Source organism: Tubulanus polymorphus, chromosome 8 (assembly GCF_964204645.1).
Source record: "Tubulanus polymorphus chromosome 8, tnTubPoly1.2, whole genome shotgun sequence".
In the NCBI taxonomy this organism is placed as follows: Eukaryota; Metazoa; Nemertea; class Palaeonemertea; order Tubulaniformes; family Tubulanidae; genus Tubulanus; species Tubulanus polymorphus.
The window spans coordinates 1007098-1029799 of NC_134032.1; the positions used below are offsets into that span (position 1 = coordinate 1007098).

At 43.9% G+C, this 22702-nt stretch overlaps 2 protein-coding genes across 2 annotated transcripts; one reads left to right on the forward strand and one right to left on the reverse strand.

Moving 5' to 3' along the window:
- Window positions 1-331: 331 nt before the first annotated feature.
- LOC141909588 (exostosin-like 3) lies at window positions 332-14965 on the reverse strand. The gene is made up of 7 exons (XM_074800058.1): window positions 14599-14965; window positions 6349-8295; window positions 5180-5281; window positions 4602-4756; window positions 3510-3782; window positions 1905-2033; window positions 332-949 (listed from the first exon to the last, which is right to left on the reverse strand). The coding sequence occupies exons 2-7, from the start codon at window positions 8243-8245 to the stop codon at window positions 740-742; spliced, it is 2766 nt and encodes a 921-aa protein (XP_074656159.1). The 5' UTR covers window positions 8246-8295; window positions 14599-14965; the 3' UTR covers window positions 332-739.
- A 458-nt stretch (window positions 14966-15423) lies between these two features.
- On the forward strand, window positions 15424-20045 carry LOC141910081 (zinc finger protein 706-like). Its single transcript, XM_074800795.1, has 4 exons — window positions 15424-15529; window positions 16917-17058; window positions 17147-17250; window positions 18237-20045. Coding segments are annotated over exons 2-4 (240 nt in total). The 5' UTR covers window positions 15424-15529; window positions 16917-16923; the 3' UTR covers window positions 18238-20045.
- The last annotated feature ends 2657 nt before the right edge of the window (window positions 20046-22702 follow it).

Consider the following 22702-nt stretch of genomic DNA (forward strand, 5'->3'; position numbering starts at 1 on the left):
CAAATATATTAATTTTGAAGCTTTATTTAAGAGGATCTTGTTTTTAAAATGATTTTCAAGCCATTTTTAATAGAACTCTGTAATAGTGTAAAGCGGTACCCTCACATGCCACAGGAAGCATTTCAAGCAAATTAAATTTTATTATCCAAATTTGTGCATTCAACTATCACTGCCATGATCAATGTTGCAGCACATGAACCATTAAACATCCTATTTAGGTCGACCCTTCTTGGTCAGGGTTAAAATCAAGAATTTTACAAAAATAAAAAAATTTTCCTTTTTCAGATATTTATGTATTTTCATTGCAAACTGTACATTATCAGTGGCTGTTATAAATATCATACATCTGCATTGTTTTTTTTACAAGTGGAAAACATATAAATTGTGTCAAAACCAAAAAAAACTAGGTCACATTTCATTTTGTTTGGGACAATTTTAAATCCAGCACCAATAACTGGGGAAAAAAAATAAGTTAAAAAACCCATTATTTACAGAATTTTAAGATTATAAACAAATTTTTTTTATTTATCTAAGAGATCACCATCAGGTGTGAGATGATCACGATGATCTCTAGTGAGCGAATTTAATTCTTAATTAAATAAAATTTGTTTTTACTCTTCTAAATTCCGTATACAGTGGGTTATAAACTTGGTCAGAGAGATTCTAGGGCGCGGGGCAAGTTTCACCGAATTCAAAACCCAGTCTCGATAAATGCATTTAACTTTCGTTTACAAAACATTCAGATGAATTTGAAACATTTTTGTTTGTCGTGCGGAATTCTCGTTTTAAACAGGATGGAATCGACTCTGAATTGAGTATACAGAAGCGGCGTGTATCCGTAGATCTTCACGAAATAGTTCAAACATCGATGACGCTCCTGAAAGTGTCGGTCGTCGAACGATAGAGCTTTCGGGCAACCGGGACATCGGAACGTCCATCGCGAAGTCACCTACGAAATAAAAAGAGTTAAATAGAGAACCAGGGGCCGCTGTTGTTCAAAAGTTGGTTAGAGTTAACCAGTGGATAGTTGACGTGGTGACGATTAAAAGTTCATTGTTACTATAGTATTTATCAGGGGCTGCAGTTGCTCAAAAGTAGGTTAGAGCTAACCAGTGGATAGTTGACGTGGTGACAATTAAAAGTTCATTGTTACTATAGTATTTATCAGGGGCTGCAGTTGCTCAAAAGTTGGTTAGAGTTAACCAGTGGATAGTTGACGTGGTGACAATTAAATGTTCATTGCAACTATGGTATCTATCCACTGGTTATCTTCAACCATCTTTTGAGTAACTGACCCCAGCAAAATAGTGGATTAACCCTTTCAGTGCGGACTAATTAATACCCTATAGTGCTGGAGATAATTTGAACATTTTGAATAATTCCACCCTAGTGTGTTGAATAACGGGAATACCACCACTATAGTGCATCTACACCGCGGCGCGGTGTATCGTTAGTTACTAATATTTCACTAAGTTTGACAGGTGCTGCCATCTTTCAAGAGATAATTACCAATTACTAATGACATCAATACACCACAGTGTGGTGTACTAGCAAAATCCATCACCGATTTATACACCGCACTGCGATGTAGACGCACTGAAAGGGTTAATCTATCTACAGGGCGAATTCAGCTGGAGTCAAATTAATGAATCTCTGGAATTTAATTTTCAAACACAAGAATCTTTCATATTATTCGTATCAAGGTACAGAGCGACGGATCCCGGATTTTCAAAGGAGGGGTATGCTCCGCCTAAATAAGCCGGTTTCAATAGTCCCTAAACCGGGTAAACCAAAACCTTATAGTTGCTTTGTTCTAAACAAATGCGTCTCAGTTCGGAGTTTATTCCGATGGTTGAGAACTGCGTGTTCCTGGATCCAGATTTGTAGTTAATATTGATAGTTACCTTTATGGGTGGCTTCTGCGTAATGTGAGATACTAACAAATTCATAGCGAGATCTTCGCAATTCATGAATTCGTCGACCAAATCTCTGATCGCTTGTGGCATTATGTACGTGTAGAGATATGCATAGTACTAGAAAATATACAAAACAAATTATACAAAAATTTGTGAAACAAGTTTTGAAAGATGTTGCGCAATGAGTTAATATTCAATGAATTTTAGGATAGTTGAAACTTCGAAAGAATTTAATTCGAAGTTTCAACTATCCTAAAATCTATCATCAGGAATACTAGCGTTATACTGAGTGGGATCTTGTAATAATGACCTCTCATAAAACAATTTATCAGTTTTATTACAAACTTAGATTTTCATCCCTAAAAGTTTTGCAGGTTTCATACTGGATGAAATGAACTATCGGTTAAAGCGTTTGGTTTTTCTAGTCCCCCCGGGGTTAGTTTTTTAGACTGGTATTACCTCTAACCCGGGGGTTAACTCAATTGATAATGAATTGAGTTAACCACCAGGTTTAAGGTAATACCAGTCTATAAAACTGAGCCCTCAAGTTCGTCGTAAAGAGTTTCCACCATATAACCAAATTATGAGATAGTAGCATGCACAATCCAGAACAATGATCCCTAATATTGCCTTTGCGGACATCAAAGTGCCTTTTTTGGATATGAAAATTCCTTCAAAACTGGTCTCTGGATCCGCCCAGCGAGCCTACACTCATAATATATAATATAAATGTATTAAGGCTATGGATCCAGCCCTTTTGGGAACATCAGAAACCATTGCCATGCCAATGACAAACCAACCAGTTGCTTGCCGGTTCAGACTGAATGGAAGATTGTTTCGATGATCCGGAACCGAATTTCACAATTATGTACTCCGATTTAAACAAAATATTCGGTAAATTCAACCGCCGATCACACAACTATATTTGTACTTCGATTCCCAATTTCAAAATCAAACCCCCTGTTTCGCTGCCGGCGGGTGTGGTGGGTTTGTAAGGGACACTCAATCAAAAAATCAAACGAAATTTACCAGCCAAATAAATAACAGGGACAATCCCTATTTTAAGATCAAAAATGGGGCGCCAGACGCAACGTTATGGAAAAATAGATCCACGATCTATCCGAAGTAGATCTTTGAGTCGTTAAACAGTTGAATGTTTAGCTACTATCGAATTAAACCCACCCGACCGGTGTGAACCCCCTGCATTCTGAGTCCAAGGCCTACGGGTTTAAAAACCAAACAACAGAAGCAGATTTTGATTCAGAGTCAAAATTGTATCCACACAACTGTGAATCTAGGTCCACATGGTTGGAAAATGAAATCCACATGTGGAACTGGTGTTGTCGGAGCCATACATGGTCATAAATTGTCGACACACTGTGGAACTGAATTCATGCTGGAACTGGGTTCTCATGGTTTGGAATCAAACCCACACAACTGTGGAACTGGGTTCTCATGGTTTGGAATCAAACCCACACAACTGTGGAACTGGGTTCTCATGGTTTGGAATCAAACCCACACAACTGTGGAACTGGGTTCTCGTGGACAATCCCTATTTTTAAGATCAAAACAATGACAAACCAGATTTCGTACCTTGTGATAAAACGCGGCTCCCGTAAGAACCATCGACAATTCACACGTGTAATTCGAATTATAGAACCAACTGTTGACGGACGGCTCCCACGAGTGAAATCTGCCGGGGAACCCGACCAGCCGGTCGCGCGATTCCCGCCAGACCCGGAACCCGAACATGATCTCGTCGTGTCTGAGATGCGTGTCGTCGTCGATCGATAAAATCGCTTCCGTTTCAATCTCGCTGTACGGTAAAAACCGGTTGTTCAAACTGTTTTTAGAAGTGCGAACGACCTGTCGAAAAATAATCGGCAAAATTAAACGCAAGTGAAACAATTAAATCCGTTTATAACCTCGATACTCAGGACCCGGTTCTACAGTCGGGATCCTGGATAATGTTTGAGCACTTATTTGCAAGACAGTTGTACACGAAAGCTTAGGGATCATTCATTCATTACGCATTAGGGGAGGGGGAGGGATCAGTGCAATTGCGTACTGTAATGCTTAATGTATATGAAAAAATGGCCGATTTTGCGTAGTGAGGGGGGAGGGGGGTTGAAAAATTCAAATTCTATGCGTACGTAATAAATGAATGATCACTTACGAGTAAGTGCTCACAAACATTATGGGGTCATTCATTTATTACGTACGCATTAGGGGAGGGGGAGGGGGTCAGTGCAATTGCGTACTGTAATGCCTTATGCATATGAAAAAATGGCCGATTTAACGGGCGTTGGAAGGAATTTTTGATTGCCGATTTTGGACAGGTTCTAAATATTGCTGCGGCAAATTTACTTAATTACCTAAAAAACGTGGTGTTCAAAGAAAAAAACGTCATTCAGTAAATTATTGCCGCGACCTTCGCCGCTGCGGTTCCTACGCCACTGGATTTTGCGTACAGAGGGGGAGGGGGGGTTGAAAAAGTCAAATTTCATGCATACGTAATCAATGAATGATCCCTATCCAGAGTATCGCAGTTTTAAATGGATTCTATTATTCAAAACCTGGCTAGATGAATCTACAATGATGTACATGTGAAACGGTGATATAACGGGGCTTTCCACGGCTTTCCCCGGGGATCGCCGATTCGTTCAAACACGTTACGTAACTTACGTGAACTTTGACGCCGATGTCCGGCCACTGTAAGTCGTCGGACGGAGGGCGCGGACTGTTCCAAACGACGACCACTTTATTCAAATACGGCAGATCTTTGAACCTTTCGATGGCATTAACTAGGACAGCCTCTCTCTCGTATGTTAACATAACGACTACAAAATAAGATAACACGCGATACAGCAGCAGTTACAGATGCGGATATCAGCTACATTCATCAAACTGGTGCAGCATGTGCACTAATGGACGTGGCTCTGCAAGTTTAGGAGACCTTCGCACGTGGTCTAGTCAGTGTTTTCAATAAAAAATTAGCAAGCCAGGTCCCTTTGAAAAACAGGAGGGTCCCCCCTATGTCACAGTCTCTGAAACAAAAGCTGGTTTGAAAAAAAGGGCAGGTCCTTTACAAACAACAGACGGGTCTGGGACCTGGGACCTGGCTCTTATTGAAAACACTGCTAGTGTGGCAGTGTGTCATGGCTGAGTTTAGCAAAGCCAGGTTCGAATCCCTGCCGAGGAAAGATGTCCGATAACCGGGTCTTGATCCATAAGGACAAACCGTGATTTAGCGTTTACCGTACCTGTGAATTGTTCCGTCGGATAGTTACCGCCGAGCGATTGCGTGAATTCTTTACCGGAACCACCTTGACCTTTAGCGATTGGACGAAAACCTAACCCCGAACCTACGAAAACAAAATAGAAAACCATTGTATCATGGGCTTTAGGGTCGAGGGGTGCGATGTCTGTTTCGACGCGCGTGAATAAAGCCCCGATGTTTATTTCCCCGCTAGAACTCATATCATAACCAAAAATAGATAAAACTGAGATTTTGAAACTGCGTTTAAGTTTTTGAACTCAATTACGGGGAAACAGCTACGAAGATGATGAAATCGTGTTTAGGGATCATTCATTTAATACGTACACATAAAATTTGAATTATTCAACCCCCCTCTGTACGCAAAATCGGCCATTTTTTCATATACATTAAGCATTACAGTACGCAATTGCACTGACCCCTCCCCCCTCCCCTAATGCGTACGTAATAAATGAATAATTCCTTAAGAGAGATAGTGGAAAATGTATCGAACTTCGAAACCTGCCAACAGAGAGTTAAACGGTCTAACCACTAAACCATCGGGGTCCGGACTGGAACCTGTATCAAAATTAGGTCGGGTTCTGACTTAGAGGTTTCATGTGCCGATCGCAACCAGCAAGAACAACACATAATACAAGAATTCAAATTCTCTTACTTTCAAGAAGAGTTAGAATTCCCCCGAAAAAACACTGGGGCCCGGTTTTATAGACTGGTATTACCTTTAACCCGGGGGGTTAACTCAATTGAAAATGAATCGAGTTAGCCTCCAGGTTTAAGTTAATACCAGTCTATAAAACCGGGCCAAGAATTCTTCAATTTTTCCCGGATTTCCCAGAACTGTTAACCCTTTCAGTGCGTCAACACGGCAGTGCGGTGTATGAATCGGTGATAGATTTTGCTAGTACACCGCACTGCGGTGTATTGATTTATTTAGTAATTATCTCTATTGAAAGATGGCAGCACCTGTCAAACATAGTGAAATACTAGTAACTAACAATACACCGCACCGCAGTGTAGACGCACTATAGTGGTATTCCCGTTATTCAACACACTAGGGTGGAATTTTTCCAAATTTTCAAATTATCTCCAGCACTATAGCGTATTGATTAGCCAGCACTGAAAGAGTGAAATAAGTATAAAAAGATGAAGTCTTACCGTAGAATTTAGCGTCAGATGGCAGCACCGGTGCGAACGGCGTGAACGGGTAAAGATGAAACGCGTCGCCGTGATCGTCGAGCAACGACGTCGAAAACGTAAAATTGCGACGGAATTTCGGAGACGGCTGCGGCGACTCGACCGGTCCGAGAACGTCGTCTGCCTCGGCGCCGTCTGCTGGCGTTACCGGTTTCATCAACGGGGCGAACGTATCGTTGAACACGCTCGGCGACGGGTGTTCGGGAATCACCGGCGCCGCGATTCGCAATCGAGTTCGCACGGACAGAAGAATCGTACGAACGACCGATTCCGTCGTGCCGACGTATTTCTCGTAGACGGCGCGACCGTTTTTACGATACGCGAATATATCGTTATCGGCAAGCGTGCGCAGGTAGAAATGTAACTCGGTTATTCGGGATTTCGGCAGGACGATCGCCACGCGAGTCCAGTCGATCGTAGCGCCACCTACCGCCGAGAACGGGAAGCGTACGAAGTCGCCGAGCACGACCGGGACGGCTCCGTATTTGATCGATTCGAGCAGGCGGCGTTGTATCGTTACCGTGGATACGATCGACGCGTCGACCGGCGCGAGGATCAGCGAGAACGTCGACAGCGCGAGTATCTCGCGTCGGGACTCCTCGTCGGCGCACAGCGTCCACTCGCCGTCCATCGACGCGCGGATATCCGAGTTCTTGTTGCAGTAGAAATAGAAATAGAAAACGTTGTTTTTGTTTCGCGTTTGTTGGATTTGTTTCAACGTCTGAACGACTTCCGCTTCGAGTTTCAGAAGTTCCGAATCGGAGTCCGCGGCGCGATCGTCCGAGATCAACGTTTTATGCATACCCTGAAACGACATCAGATATTTGCGGCGGACCGGTAACATGTACGGCAACGTCTCGCGTCCGGCGCGACGCCCCGACAACGGCGGCACGACCAAGTCGAAGTCCGCGCGGAACGAGCGGACGGTGAACGCGGACTGCGCGACGATCGCGCGTCCCGTGTTCACGCCGGAGAATACATCGCCGAGCGACGTCGATCGATACGCCAGATTCAACAATAGGTGATTGCGACCGTCGCCGCGCCAATACGGTAACCCGCGTAACAAACGCTCGATCGCGCCGGTAGGTGGCGCCGCGGCAGCAGTCTCGCCGATCAGCACGACATACAAACACGCGCGGTCGCCGTCGGTCGTCGAGACGAACGGCAGACGGTTCAACGCGTCGCCGACGGAAACGCGAACGAAATCGTCGAGTCGTATCGACGCCTCGCGCGCATAAAAATACACGGGGAATCCCGACGTCAACGAGCAGCGCGAGTAATCGAAACAGGTCGACATGCGACACCGCGTCGACCTCGTCGGCGGGTCGAGGTCGCCGTTACCGGTCGCGGGGTCGACGAGGACGCGTTTCGGCGCGTAGATCAACGGAGCGTTCGACATCTGTAATTCTAATTGTTGTAGTTTCACGTTTTCGATCGTCAGTTTCAGTTTTTCGAGGTTCTTCGCCGAACGTTCGTGTTCGGATTTGACGGCGTCGAGTCGCGTCGCGTACGACGACAGGTCCGATTTCAGTTTCTGACGCTTCGACTCGAGTTGCCTCAACTCGTTGTTTACGCTGGCGTGGATACGTTTCAACTCCTTGACGCGCGCGACCAGGTCGGTCGCCTGCAGGTACGCCGGGTCCTCCGCGTGATCCAACGGCGTCCGCCCGATTATCCGCACGCCGGCCGCCGCGGCGCCACCTACGCGGCCGTCGCTGCCGATGTTGGATATGTAATAGTGAACGACCAGCGGCACGATCACCAACACGACCAGCAACAATGCCATTATCCGCGACAGTCGAACCCGAGTCAGCCATCTTAGATACCGCGATCGATTGTTAGTTGTATCGGCGGCCATGTTGTTACTACTCACAGCGGTCTGCGTGCGGTCATCGCTCGATTCATCACCTGTTTATAAAACAAGATATAAGACGTTAATACCGGGTTAAAACTGGAAGACATTCACAAACACTGGCCGACCATCGACAGTCGACAAGATGATCGCTTATAGTCTTTAGCGGATACATTGGTCAATAGTATATACAGTATACACTTCTGTCAAAGAACTGGACATGTTATTACAGAACACACTTCTATCCAAGAACTGAAGATGTTTGGTTGAATTGTTACAGTACACACCTTTATCCAAGAAGTGGAGATGTTTGGTTGAATTATTACAGTACACACTTTTATCCAAGAACTGAAGATGTTTGGTTGAATTATTACAGTACACACTTCTATCAAAGAACTGAAGATGTTTGGTTGAATTATTACAGTACACACTTCTATCCAAGAACTGAAGATGTTTGGTTGAATTATTACAGTACACACTTCTATCAAAGAACTGAAGATGTTTGGTTGAATTATTACAGTACACACTTCTATCCAAGAACTGAAGATGTTTGGTTGAATTATTACAGTACACACTTCTATCCAAGAACTGAAGATGTTTGGTTGAATTATTACAGTACACACTTCTATCCAAGAACTGAAGATGTTTGGTTGAATTATTACAAGATTTCTCTCGTATAAAGGCTAAAGGCTGCAGAATCCGTCTTTACGCGGCACAGGCAAGTGAATCACGCAGCAGATTTATAGACCTAAAATAGATAACACTGTTCGGCTGTGGAGAGGACACAATTACAGGCAATCAAATCAGGAGTCTGTAGAATAGAAACCCTCCTCAACACTCTCCTACTCAGTATCCCACAGAAAACAATGAATTCCCTATTACACTGTTTCTTTCCTCGTCCCCTAGGTCTACATTGAAGACTGATGGAATGGCGTTGAGTAAATAGGAAATATATGATTGAAGAGCAGTGATAAACACCTGTGCCGCAGCTTACAGCAACATCACAAGCTCCTCGAGATGCCAGCCCTAGACAGAGAGACACTGAACAACATCACAGGTCCCACGAGATACCAGCCCTAGACAGAGACACTGAACAACATCACAGGTCCCACGAGATACCAGCCCTAGACAGAGAGACACTGAACAACATCACAGGTCCCACGAGATACCAGCCCTAGACAGAGAGACACTGAACAACATCACAGGTCCCTCGAGATACCAGCCCTAGACAGAGAGACACTGAACAACATCACAGGTCCCACGAGATACCAGCCCCAGACAGAGAGACACTGAACAACATCACAGGTCCCACGAGATACCAGCCCCAGACAGAGAGACACTGAACAACATCACAGGTCCCACGAGATACCAGCCCTAGACAGAGAGACACTGAACAACATCACAGGTCCCACGAGATACCAGCCCTAGACAGAGAGACACTGAACAACATCACAGGTCCCACGAGATAACAGCCCTAGACAGAGAGACACTGAACAACATCACAGGTCCCACGAGATACCAGCCCCAGACAGAGAGACACTGAACAACATCACAGGTCCCACGAGATACCAGCCCCAGACAGAGAGACACTGAACAACATCACAGGTCCCACGAGATACCAGCCCTAGACAGAGAGACACTGAACAACATCACAGGTCCCACGAGATACCAGCCCTAGACAGAGAGACACTGAACAACATCACAGGTCCCACGAGATACCAGCCCTAGACAGAGAGACACTGAACAACATCACAGGTCCCACGAGATACCAGCCCCAGACAGAGAGACACTGAACAACATCACAGGTCCCACGAGATACCAGCCCTAGACAGAGAGACACTGAACAACATCACAGGTCCCACGAGATACCAGCCCTAGACAGAGAGACACTGAACAACATCACAGGTCCCACGAGATACCAGCCCTAGACAGAGAGACACTGAACAACATCACAGGTCCCACGAGATACCAGCCCTAGACAGAGAGACACTGAACAACATCACAGGTCCCACGAGATACCAGCCCTAGACAGAGAGACACTGAACAACATCACAGGTCCCACGAGATACCAGCCCTAGACAGAGAGACACTGAACAACATCACAGGTCCCACGAGATACCAGCCCCAGACAGAGAGACACTGAACAACATCACAGGTCCCACGAGATACCAGCCCTAGACAGAGAGACACTGAACAACATCACAGGTCCCACGAGATACCAGCCCTAGACAGAGAGACACTGAACAACATCACAGGTCCCACGAGATACCAGCCCTAGACAGAGAGACACTGAACAACATCACAGGTCCCACGAGATACCAGCCCTAGACAGAGAGACACTGAACAACATCACAGGTCCCACGAGATACCAGCCCTAGACAGAGAGACACTGAACAACATCACAGGTCCCACGAGATACCAGCCCTAGACAGAGAGACACTGAACAACATCACAGGTCCCACGAGATACCAGCCCTAGACAGAGAGACACTGAACAACATCACAGGTCCCACGAGATACCAGCCCTAGACAGAGAGACACTGAACAACATCACAGGTCCCACGAGATACCAGCCCTAGACAGAGAGACACTGAACAACATCACAGGTCCCACGAGATACCAGCCCTAGACAGAGAGACACTGAACAACATCACAGGTCCCACGAGATACCAGCCCTAGACAGAGAGACACTGAACAACATCACAGGTCCCACGAGATACCAGCCCTAGACAGAGAGACACTGAACAACATCACAGGTCCCACGAGATACCAGCCCTAGACAGAGAGACACTGAACAACATCACAGGTCCCACGAGATACCAGCCCTAGACAGAGAGACACTGAACAACATCACAGGTCCCACGAGATACCAGCCCTAGACAGAGAGACACTGAACAACATCACAGGTCCCACGAGATACCAGCCCTAGACAGAGAGACACTGAACAACATCACAGGCTCCTCGAGATACCAGCCCTAGACAGAGAGACACTGAACAACATCACAGGTCCCACGAGATACCAGCCCTAGACAGAGAGACACTGAACAACATCACAGGTCCCACGAGATACCAGCCCTAGACAGAGAGACACTGAACAACATCACAGGTCCCACGAGATACCAGCCCTAGACAGAGAGACACTGAACAACATCACAGGTCCCACGAGATACCAGCCCTAGACAGAGAGACACTGAACAACATCACAGGTCCCACGAGATACCAGCCCTAGACAGAGAGACACTGAACAACATCACAGGTCCCACGAGATACCAGCCCTAGACAGAGAGACACTGAACAACATCACAGGCTCCTCGAGATACCAGCCCTTAAATAAGCTGAACTTGTGTATGATACCGGTACTGGTAGACAGCACTGGTCCCACGAGACACCAGCCCTTAGATAGGCTGAACTTGTGTATGATACCGGTACTGGTACACAGGACAGGTCCCACGAGATACCAGCCCTTAAATAGGCTGAACTTGTGTATGATACCGGTACTGGTAGACAGGACAGGTCCCACGAGATACCAGCCCTTAGATAGGCTGAACTTGTGTAAGACCGGTACTGGTAGACAGGACACTTCCCACGAGATACCAGCAGTCATATCAACATTAACTGTCATTAACAAACACATCCCACGAGAAGCAGGCACTATTTAAAGCTTAACGCCGGGTCTCGCATTCCCCACAGACCCGGCTGGCAAGACTGACATAAAATAGATCTTCAGCACTTGTCTAATTGACATTATAACCACAGCAATTGATGAATTTGACAGTAGTAGAGGCCTACAGTGACACGGTCAGCATCTTTAACATATCAGCTATAAACAGAGGTCGAGTTCATATCCCGATTACTGTGTAGAATCCTCCTAAATCAGTACTGTTCATCTCGGTAAACTTCAGCAGCTATATGTCAGAGCTATATGTCAGCAGATATATGTCAGAGCCATGTCAGCAGATATATGTCGTACACTTAACAATGAATACAACCCCTTTCTAATTCCAGCATATGTAGCATACTAAATATCAGTGTGATACCGATATCATATACCTCATCCACTGAGAAATTGTCACTGACACAAGTGTTTGTTAATGACATCTCATAACAGCTCTGAGAGGAGGCCGTGAAACAGTCGCTATTTCTACGAAATATTATATCAATATGATTTCGAAGCATTTGAGCATTTACATCGCAGTCGACTTCTCTTCAACCCGAGCCATATTTCAACTTTTTATGCACACAGATTTTGTCAGTTTTCCTTTACATGTCTAAGAAAACTGACCAAAAACTCTCGACATTCTGGAACATTCGACATTTCACATGTGAAATACAATTTGACTATTCAAACAATTTGTTGCCGCTTCTCCTGAAAACTAACCCCTAGAAAGTCTGGTTTATTCGCATTTTGCCGCAAACGAATTCATCCTTCCATTTTTTCGGCAATATCGCGTGGGGGTAGACCCCTCATTTATCCTAGGCCTAACTACCTCAGCATCATTGAAGAAACTTATATGCCATTTATGGGACATGTAACTTTCTGTCAGACACAACATTGCCCTTTCAGACAAATTGAATTGAAAAAGATGAACCATTAAGGATTTGTTACGTAAAGGATTCTGGTTTTCCGCGCTGCAGCCTATATGAGTCGACAATCTCGAGGCTTAATTTACAGATAGCCTAGTTTATCTTGGAAAAATATCAAATAGAAAAATTATCTTCTTGAATATGAATAGTGCACGAGGGACTGCAGCACAGCCACGTGAGAATGTGTGATAGATAAAATGTGTGATAGGTCAGCTTTCCGACAACAGTTTTCAATTTGATGAAATTGTTGAACTAAAGGAATTTGACACGAACAGACGAACTGGGATTCAAAGTCTCCGTTCATTGAATGCCTCATTGCAGATATCATTATGTCTTTTGAAATGTCCTTTCATGTCGAAATTAAACCCACACAACTGTAAAACTCAATACAAAGTCAATTGTAGATCTATAATTGACTAACTATAGGGAGAGCTGTCAAAGAACAGATGTCACTGTATGTAAACATACTCCTCCTCCCACCTCTAGAAACAGCTAACCATAACCCTAGCTTCTGATTGGCTGGAGCTGGTCACCTGATATATGTATGCAAATAGCCCCAAGCACATGACCACTAACCCTAACCTGTGATTGGCTGAAGCTGGTCACCTGATATAGGCCTATGTAAATAGCCCCAAGCGCATGACCACTAACCCTAACCCTAGCTTCTGATTGGCTGGAGCTGGTCACCTGATATATGCAAATAGCCCCAAGTATATGGTCACTAACCCTAACCCTAGCTTCTGATTGGCTGGAGCTGGTCACCTGATATATGCAAATAGCCCCAAGTATATGGTCACTAACCCTATGCTGGAGCTGGTCACCTGATGTCAACAAACTGGCCCCAGCCCTAGTGATTATGGGATACCATTGCAATGTGGAACTGGATCTAGATCAAACCCACATAACTGTGGAACTGGATTAAATCAAACCCCCACAACTGTGGAACTGAATCCACAGTCAAATTAAACACCCACAACTGTGGAACTGGATCCAGAGTCAAATTAAACCAACTCAACTGTCTGTCGAACTGAATCCCCAGTCAAATTAAACCCATACAACCGTGGAACTGGATTCAGAGTCAAATTAAACCAACTCAACTGTGGAACTGGATTCACAGTCAAATTAAACCCATACAAGTTACAACTGTGGAACTGAATCCACAGTCAAATTAAACCCACATAACTGTGGAACTGGATCCAGAGATCTTGTTTGCTACCTTATTAAAATATTGTGTTAAAGGGTTAGGGTTTAGGGTAGTTTATACGCAACATATTGCGAAACTCAGGGGCAAAGGACAAGGTACATTTTTGTGCGATGACATTGACAGGCGGGCGACGGATGCAGTTTCTTAATTTCCAATTGAAACCTTAAGAATTAAAGCCGCCAGTTTGCCATATTGATTTTTTCGGTAAATTGAACACACTATAGGCCTATCAGCAGACATTACAGTTAGGCCTACACTCTTCAACTAAATATCCTACCAAATTATATAGTTATAGGCCTATCAAGTTTCATCAAAATAGAAGGGTAAAAGATCCAGGAGGAGTCAGAAAACTTCAAGCAAGGTTTTCAACACGGGTGGAAACGGGAGAAACTCCAGCTCAAGCTCCAGCACCCCAACTCCTCTTCATAATGGGATAGGCCTAAATCTAGATGATCAATAAATGATTAATCACAAGCATAAAGAGATGCACGGTTAAAATAGCGGAAATAAACACTCTGCCGTATACTGTAAAATAACCACTGCCTTTATTTTTCGAAAAAAACTAAACTTACTTTAACTACTAACTAGGGCCTACACAGATAAACTTAAAACGGGAGTCCCAGTCCACAGCACCGCTGCTGCTGCTATGTGCAAGAAAGATTGTCAGTTCTCTTTTCACCTCAGTCAGTCTCTGACTCAGCTCTGCAGTTAGTTGACACTGATAGGTTTGAGGAGATCGAGAAGAGTGGAGTCAGGCGTCAATCAGTCATAATAGAAATTATCCGCATCTCTCGCATTGATGACTCTGATGCCATCGACAACTCGCGAGGAAGCGATGTATCAAATTTCAGATTTTCGTTGGCTGCGCTATTCTTTGATATTCCTTCTCTAACTTTAGGCCTATCTGAAATTCAAACTGGCTGTAAACTGGCCCGATAACCCACAATAAAGATAATTTGAATTTATTCAAGCTCTGGCAGTCGAGGAATCCACGCGACGAGCTATTTACCGAAATTGGCCGATATAGAAATTCAATAGGCGGGGTGCCGGGTGTAGATTAGATTCCAAAAAAAACAGCTCGTGTGTAGTCCCGTAGAATAATAAAATTTCAGGTATTGAAGTTTTTGGTAGAGTGAAATTAGAGGTAATCTCTGAATAAGTTTTTTTTTTCGAAAAGCCGCCAATGATCTTCCATGAGGCCGTGTCCGGATTTTTATTACAACGATAATTTATTTCAGCAAATAACGGGATTAAAAAAGTGAATGAATCCAATAAATTATGTATCATTTCGCGGCTCTAGAGCCCGGGAGTCTCCGAGCTCCGGGTTGGAGGACTGCCATGCCGCGATATGGATACCCCGATTAGGATATTCTCGGAGCTACCCATTTCTCGTTCAGTCTACTAGTAAATACAGTAGGTGCTAACGACATACACCACATGCGCGCTGAACAGCACGTCGACGGATTAATCATCATCGCCCTTTACTTTACGATCAGTTTGCAGGTAAACTTCCTAAGCGATTCACCTAAATCCCGAATTCCGCCAATGTTCTCATTTTCAATTGACAACGAATTATTTTTAGGCTATCGAAATAAACAATGTCAAACCCGAACGAACTGATGATCGTTGTCTTATTGAATTGAATTGATGAATGATCGATTTGTCGAGTAGAATATGACAGCAGGATCACTGACAGACACTTGAAGAATATGGGGCTTCAATTACTGAACTTTAACAATTATTGATAATCCATGATTAGAGATGGACTGCCCCGTGTTCTTGTTCTCAGTCAGTCACCCGCAATCTGAATTTCTGACGGATGACGGATTGGATCCAAAAATGAACGCTGTGGCTACTCCTCGTACGGATTACTCTGGAGGTTTCCTGAAAATTTAAGGAAAGTGTGGGGAATATAGTTAGAGAAAAATAGAGCGGATCGAGGGAGACTCGAACCCGGGCCAGTAAATTACTAGCGCAGCATCATACCACTAGACCACCGAGCTCGCTGTCAGCCGAATGGTTTAACTACATATAGCCTCACCTTACCCTAACCCTATACCTTCACGTACGAACCGGAGTAATCCGTACGGGTGCGTACGAATAGCCTACGGAATTATTCGTACGTGTCCGTACGAGTAGCCACTTCGAAAAATGAAGTTACCCATGCCATGACAATCTAATAATGCGCGCCCGCCAGGCCGTAGTCTATCTGTGCTGTATGTTGGAAGCTATCCTCTGTGATGCTAAGCTTACGCCAGCTCGGGTACAGACAGCTGACGTTACTTCGCAGCAGTCCTGACAGGTTGAATTTTGGGTATTGCTGACACATGTCTTACACGCCGTCTAGTGATTGTATTTCCAAATATCTGTTTAATATCAAGATTTATATCTGATTTTTATATCTGAGATAGGATAGTTTACTGCCTAGGGACCCTGTTGCACCTTGAGTAACATCAGAAATAAATATGGCCGATTTCCCAGTATCAAAGCCCATATTCAAATGTCTGTAACATACATGTAGACTTTCCTATGTTAGTTGTTCTGATCACTGATTTGTTGTACAAAATTTGGCCTCTATGGTTCTCACAGCCGTCCCGCTTTTTTGCTGAACTAAAACTTTTTTTTCATGTTCCTTCCTCTCGTAATGAATATCATGATTTTCATAGCCGGATTCGCTCAGAATCAATCTCAGAGCTCGGGAAAATCGAAATACAGCTGCGCGGCAATGACATACTTTATCGGATCATCAACTGAAATTTCTTTTCCGACGGCCCTGTTTCATACTGAATGCATCCAAGTAGCGTATAACATAGTAGTTGAGGGGCCTAGCTTCTTAGAAAATGTACAAAAGCCCAATACATGATGTCAGTTTGTCGATGATATTTCGCAGAAACAGAATGGCTCGTGGTCACCAGAAAGCGTTGTCGCAACAGAAAAATGCTGAAAAACAAGCGAAGATGAAGAAAGCGCAAGGCTCCAATCAGAAAAACGCGGCGCAGAAATGTCTGATATTCGCTTGTACGGTTTGTAAGGTAATTGTATTCGTAAAATAACTATCCAGGGCCGTTCGTTTTCTGCTGCCCGGTGAACTGAAACTGAGATATTTGCGATATTTTTCAGGCTCAGATGCCCGACCCGAAAACCTACTTACAACATTTCCAAAGTAAACACCCAAAATCGCCGCTACCAGCTGAATTACAACAGGCTCCAGCAGCGACCTCTTAGTAAGTATCAACACCCCCTCCCCCCCCCTACCAGCTGAATTACAACAGGCTCCAGCCGCGACCTCTTAGTAAGTATCAACTCCCCCTCCCCCTACCAGCTGAATTACAACAGGCTCCAGCCGCGACCTCTTAGTAAGTATCAACACCCCCTCCCCCCCTACCAGCTGAATTACAACAGGCTCCAGCCGCGACCTCTTAGTAAGTATCAACACCCCCTCCCCCTACCAGCTGAATTACAACAGGCTCCAGCCGCGACCTCTTAGTAAGTATCAACACCCCCTCCCCTACCAGCTGAATAACAAAACTGGCAGACACCCTCCCCGCCCCTCTACTGATGAAATCACCCCTAACAGCTAGATAACAAAATGGTCCGACAGACACCCCCTTCCCCTACCAGCTGAATAACAAAACACCCTCCCTCCACCTCACCCCCACCCCTCTACTGATGAAATCAACCCTAACAGCTAGACAACAAAATGGTCCGACAGACACCCCCTTCCCCTACCAGCTGAATAACAAAACACCCTCCACCCCACCCCCACCCCTCTACTGATGAAATCAACCCTAACAGCTAGACAACAAAATGGTCCGACAGACACCCCCTTCCCCTACCAGCTGAATAACAAAACACCCTCCACCCCACCCCCACCCCTCTACTGATGAAATCAACCCTAACAGCTAGACAACAAAATGGTCCGACAGACACCCCCTTCCCCTACCAGCTGAATAACAAAACACCCTCCCTCCACCCCACCCCCATCCCTCTACTGATGAAATCAACCCTAACAGCTAGATAACAAAATGGTCCGACAGACACCCCCTTCCCCTACCAGCTGAATAACAAAACACCCTCCACCCCACCCCCACCCCTCTACTGATGAAATCAACCCTAACAGCTAGATAACAAAATGGTCCGACAGACACCCCCTCCCCCTCTATTTAATCATGATGTGCTTGTTATTGTATTCACTGTTTTTATATTTCAGGTATATTGTCTCTGAACCACAGACATACAGATAGACAGCTGTCTATTGCTATTCCATACTGAAAACTTTGAATTAATGTTTCACGTGCTACAAGAAAGGATTGCTTAGGACATTCGAATAGAACATACGTGGCTAATGCTTAAAAACACTGCGGATGGATGCATGTATAAAAGGCTCTATTGCGTTCTGAACTCTATGCGGTTATATAACTCATTGTATGAGTTCTAAACTTAGGGAGTTATACATTTTGTGGTGGTTGATATGAATTGTGAACTCATTGTGTATGAACTCATTTCTCTGTGGTGGTGGTAGATAGTGGGGTAGTTCGGCCAAACTCCAGCTGTTCATTAAATTGACCCCCACAGCTTTTTTAGCCCGCTTGGGGCTTCACTCCTAAAGGGCTAGTGCATTAGCTTTTCAGTCATTCTTTCTGAATTCATTTCATTGGTCATTTCGGGATATTTTCATCTCGTATAGAATTGGGGGTACCCAGATTTTTGTTCTTGCCACCAGGGGGAGTTAAATATTAAACAGTGTATTCAATTTGTATATCTATATTTGTCTATGCATATTTTGTAGCGGCCTTACCAATGGCAAAATTATGTTCTATGATTGGGGTTAGAGTTTAAACGTCATCGGTTTCTATAAATGTTCACCAGGGGGCGTTGAATATTGAAATTGTTAGATCGTGGAGCATTTCAGTGGTTTCCCAAAGTGGGTGCGGCGTCACCGAATTAACGTATAATAATTATGATGTAATGAAGATATTTAATCGATTTTAATGTTACCATGACACTTGTTTCAATAAACTCACCTTCCTCAATTTCAATAAACTATGGTAAAGGGGTGATAAGTTTTGCTATCTGCTTCGAAGCTTAGCCCATCATTTATTTGACATGTATCATATTAGCGCAACTATCCCAATCATTGAGCCTCACAATCATAAGACCCTCGCAATCTTAATTACACAATCATCTTAGACTTTAACGCAATCATTGACACTCACAATCATTGAGCCATGCAATCTCAGTGAAGCCCACCTATTCGAATCTAAAATCCCGATGAAATCAATCGAATTTTCGCTGATATCTGATGGCATCATGTTGTCCTGATCTGGATTTTGAAAATCTTGTTTAATTAAATGTTGTGAAAGTGTAGTTTTACTAAAAGGAACTTTTGTTAAATTCCTGTACAATTTGTATGAGTTTTATTTGATGTAAGGATGATCCACTGTACACTTATTGTACATCCCCCTCAGTTAATGATGATCCACTGTACACTTATTGTACATACGCCTCAGTTAATGATGATCCACTGTACACTTATTGTACATCCGCCTCAGTTAATGATGATCCACTGTACACTAATTGTACATCCGCCTCAGTTAATGATGATCCACTGTACACTTATTGTACATCCGCCTCAGTTAATGATGATCCACTGTACACTTATTGTACATCCGCCTCAGTTAATGATGATCCACTGTACACTTATTGTACATCCGCCTCAGTTAAAGATGATCCACTGTACACTTATTGTACATCCGCCTCAGTTAATGATGATCCACTGTACACTTATTGTACATCCGCCTCAGTTAAAGATGATCCACTGTACACTTATTGTACATCCGCCTCAGTTAATGATGATCCACTGTACACTAATTGTACATCCATCTCAGTTATATATATTTTCATCGCATTGTTGTACATGTGTAATTCATATGATCCACTCTGAAGAATTAATGTGGATTTCATGTGGAAAGATGAATGTGGATAAGGATTTCTTTGTATATATTCTCAACTCTTTGCTGTTTACAAATAAAAATAAAACAGAAATTCATTCGTTTTTTTAATTTGTATAGTTCCACATTAGCGAGTTAGAATTAATTCATTTTCAATTAGTTCAGTTCAGTTCACTCTGAGTAAAATCGTAATTCACAACTATGTAAGGCTAAAAAAAATCGATACCTCGTTTCTCCGCTCTGCTGAGCTTAAATGTTGACCCGGCCGGCCGCCTATCTACCCTGTACATTGAGGAGAGAATCCCACAATGATAATAAAAAGTCCGAAAATGAAACTTCGAGATAGTAGTTTATTTCAACGTTTCGACTATATCCTAATAGTCATCTTCAGGAATGTACATTACTTTTTTTTAAATCGTGATCAATTTTACCATAACAGACCCGGCCGCTATAGAAATGAACTGTTTATAAATTTTATCATATTTTACATAAATGACCCGGCCGCTGCGGAGAAACAAGGTATCATTTTTGTTTAGCCTAACTGATTATTGGTTTCTACAGCTGCACGGGGAACTGGTGCCGATTCAATGTTACCCCAGGTTCACTTCGTAGGCCTATACCTGTACATGGAGTGTTGAACACGTGTGTCTCCACAGGTGTGTAACACGTGTTACAGACGTCGTAGAGAAATAATCATAAATCAAGAAAGCCTCTTGAAATACAGTTTAATCCCTGAGATTTCAGAATACGGTACGGATATTAAACCACTGATTTCAGAAACAACTACAGAAAACCAGCCGCGGAACTACAAACTGCAGGAACCGTAACAGAAATTCTGCAAAACCTATTTTTGGCAATCCAAATTTTGCAGAATATGTCTAACTACATTCATCACACTCATAATGTCTATATAATGATTACCACTTGATGAAGCTGCATGTATCTCACGTGAACGTGTTTGCGCAAAATTAACGATCCTCGATTTAGAAAGAAGTTTAAATTTTCACCGGGATTGTCATATGATATAATCATGAGATTTAACTATATATGTGGAGCGGCTCTGACAGTCGTTTCGAGGCTGACGCACTGCTGATTCGCTTATACAACCCGGTCTTACGGTCGTTTGCCGTTAATTAAGATGATGGCTTGAAAAAGCCCCGGGCTTTTTAACGTTGACTCTGCCAGGTTTCTGAGAGAGGACTCACAAAGTGGTTCCCACTGGAATAGACGTGTAAACGCCAGAAATAGATCGCGGGCGGTCAACACGTGGAAATACACATCTTCACCCGTCAAGGGATTCGAACCCACTACGCTAAAGCTGTTCCCCGAACCCCTTGACCTCACGAGTCGTTGGAGTCGTCACTGGCCGACCAGAATCCGGTCGTACCAATCACAGCGCTTGTATCAAACGACTTAGGCTTCTATTGGTTTCTCGTTGAATGGACCAATCAGCGAACGTTTTACCGAACAAGGAAGTATTTCGCAAATCGATATATGACGTCACGCGCAACAGCGCCAGTAATGAAATCACGCTTCGTGAGGCCAGGGGGCTGGTTGAAGCGAGTTCGGGAGTGATACTGGACCCCTGGCAAGCGAGGATGGACCTCACGAGTCGTTGGAGTCGTCACTGGCCGACCAGAATCCGGTCGTACCAATCACAGCGCTTGTAACAAACGACTTTAGGCTTCTATTGGTTTTCTCGTTGAATGGACCAATCAGCGAACGTTTTACTGAACAAGGAAGTATTTCGCAAATCGATATATGACGTCATGCGCAACTGCGCCAGTGATGAAATCACGCTTCGTGAGGTCAGGGGGCTGGTTGAAGCGAGTTCAGGAGTGATACAAGACCTCTGGCAAGCGAGGATGGGAAATGCATAAATGTAGCAATTCTCGTTCGTTCGTTCGTTCGTTCGTTCGTCCGTCCATTCGTTCGTTCGCTCATTTGGAAAGTTTTGAATTTTTTAGATATTTGCCGTGTTTATCTTTTCACCCTCTGCCGGCTCTATAATGGCGAGACTATGAGTGTTTTAGTGGACAGCAGTCGGTCCTTCGTTTGAGGATGGATAGGTGTTGTATGTTTGTGCGTTTTCGTCCACGTTTCAACTTTGTCGTTCGCCTCCCCATTCGTTCCCATTGTTTGATTTTGTAACATTTCTTCCGCGTTGTTTTCCGCCAGCATGTAATCGTTTCTTGAAGAATATATGCGCAGAAGTACCTACATTTTAGAAAAGAGTTGGAAAGGGGTTGCGGGTCTGTTGAACCCCCAGTCGAATCAGTAATTGACACATCAAATGGACTGGTTACTAGATACGGGTTGAGACATGGATAACAGCGCCATCTTACATTTCTTTCTTTACAATGAAATGAATACAACACTTTTATACCGTTCACACTTTGCAGTAGTCCCCGAGGCAGCGTAATACTGGCCCCTTAGAAAACAAAACGGAAACGGGTAAATGAAACGAAAACAATCTAGATTCAACACTTTACAACATGAATGAATTAGAAAAGGGAGTTCTTGTCCCCCCTATCCGCCAGGACACATCACATTCCACATTTCAACCGCCAATTTCGAATACTTCTGTATCTGTGTTGAAGAGTTGTGCCGACTGTTTTCGTGCCGCTCAAAAACCAACGGACGAAAAACCATTCATCAAATCCAAACCCGCGCAATCTTAACAACTATCGCGGGAAAATAACCGGACGTCGTATTCCGTTCGGAT

Coding starts and splice junctions, on each gene's coding strand:
- LOC141910081 (XM_074800795.1), top strand. CDS start 16,924: ATGGCTCGTGGTCACCAGAAAGCGTTGTCGCAACAGAAAAATGCTGAA. Junction 17,059..17,146: donor TCGCTTGTACGGTTTGTAAG/GTAATTGTATTC, acceptor GATATTTTTCAG/GCTCAGATGCCCGACCCGAA.
- LOC141909588 (XM_074800058.1), bottom strand. CDS start 8,245: ATGGCCGCCGATACAACTAACAATCGATCGCGGTATCTAAGATGGCTG. Junction 4,757..5,179: donor TCCGACGGAACAATTCACAG/GTACGGTAAACG, acceptor CTTATTTTGTAG/TCGTTATGTTAACATACGAG. Junction 950..1,904: donor CGCAGAAGCCACCCATAAAG/GTAACTATCAAT, acceptor TTTATTTCGTAG/GTGACTTCGCGATGGACGTT.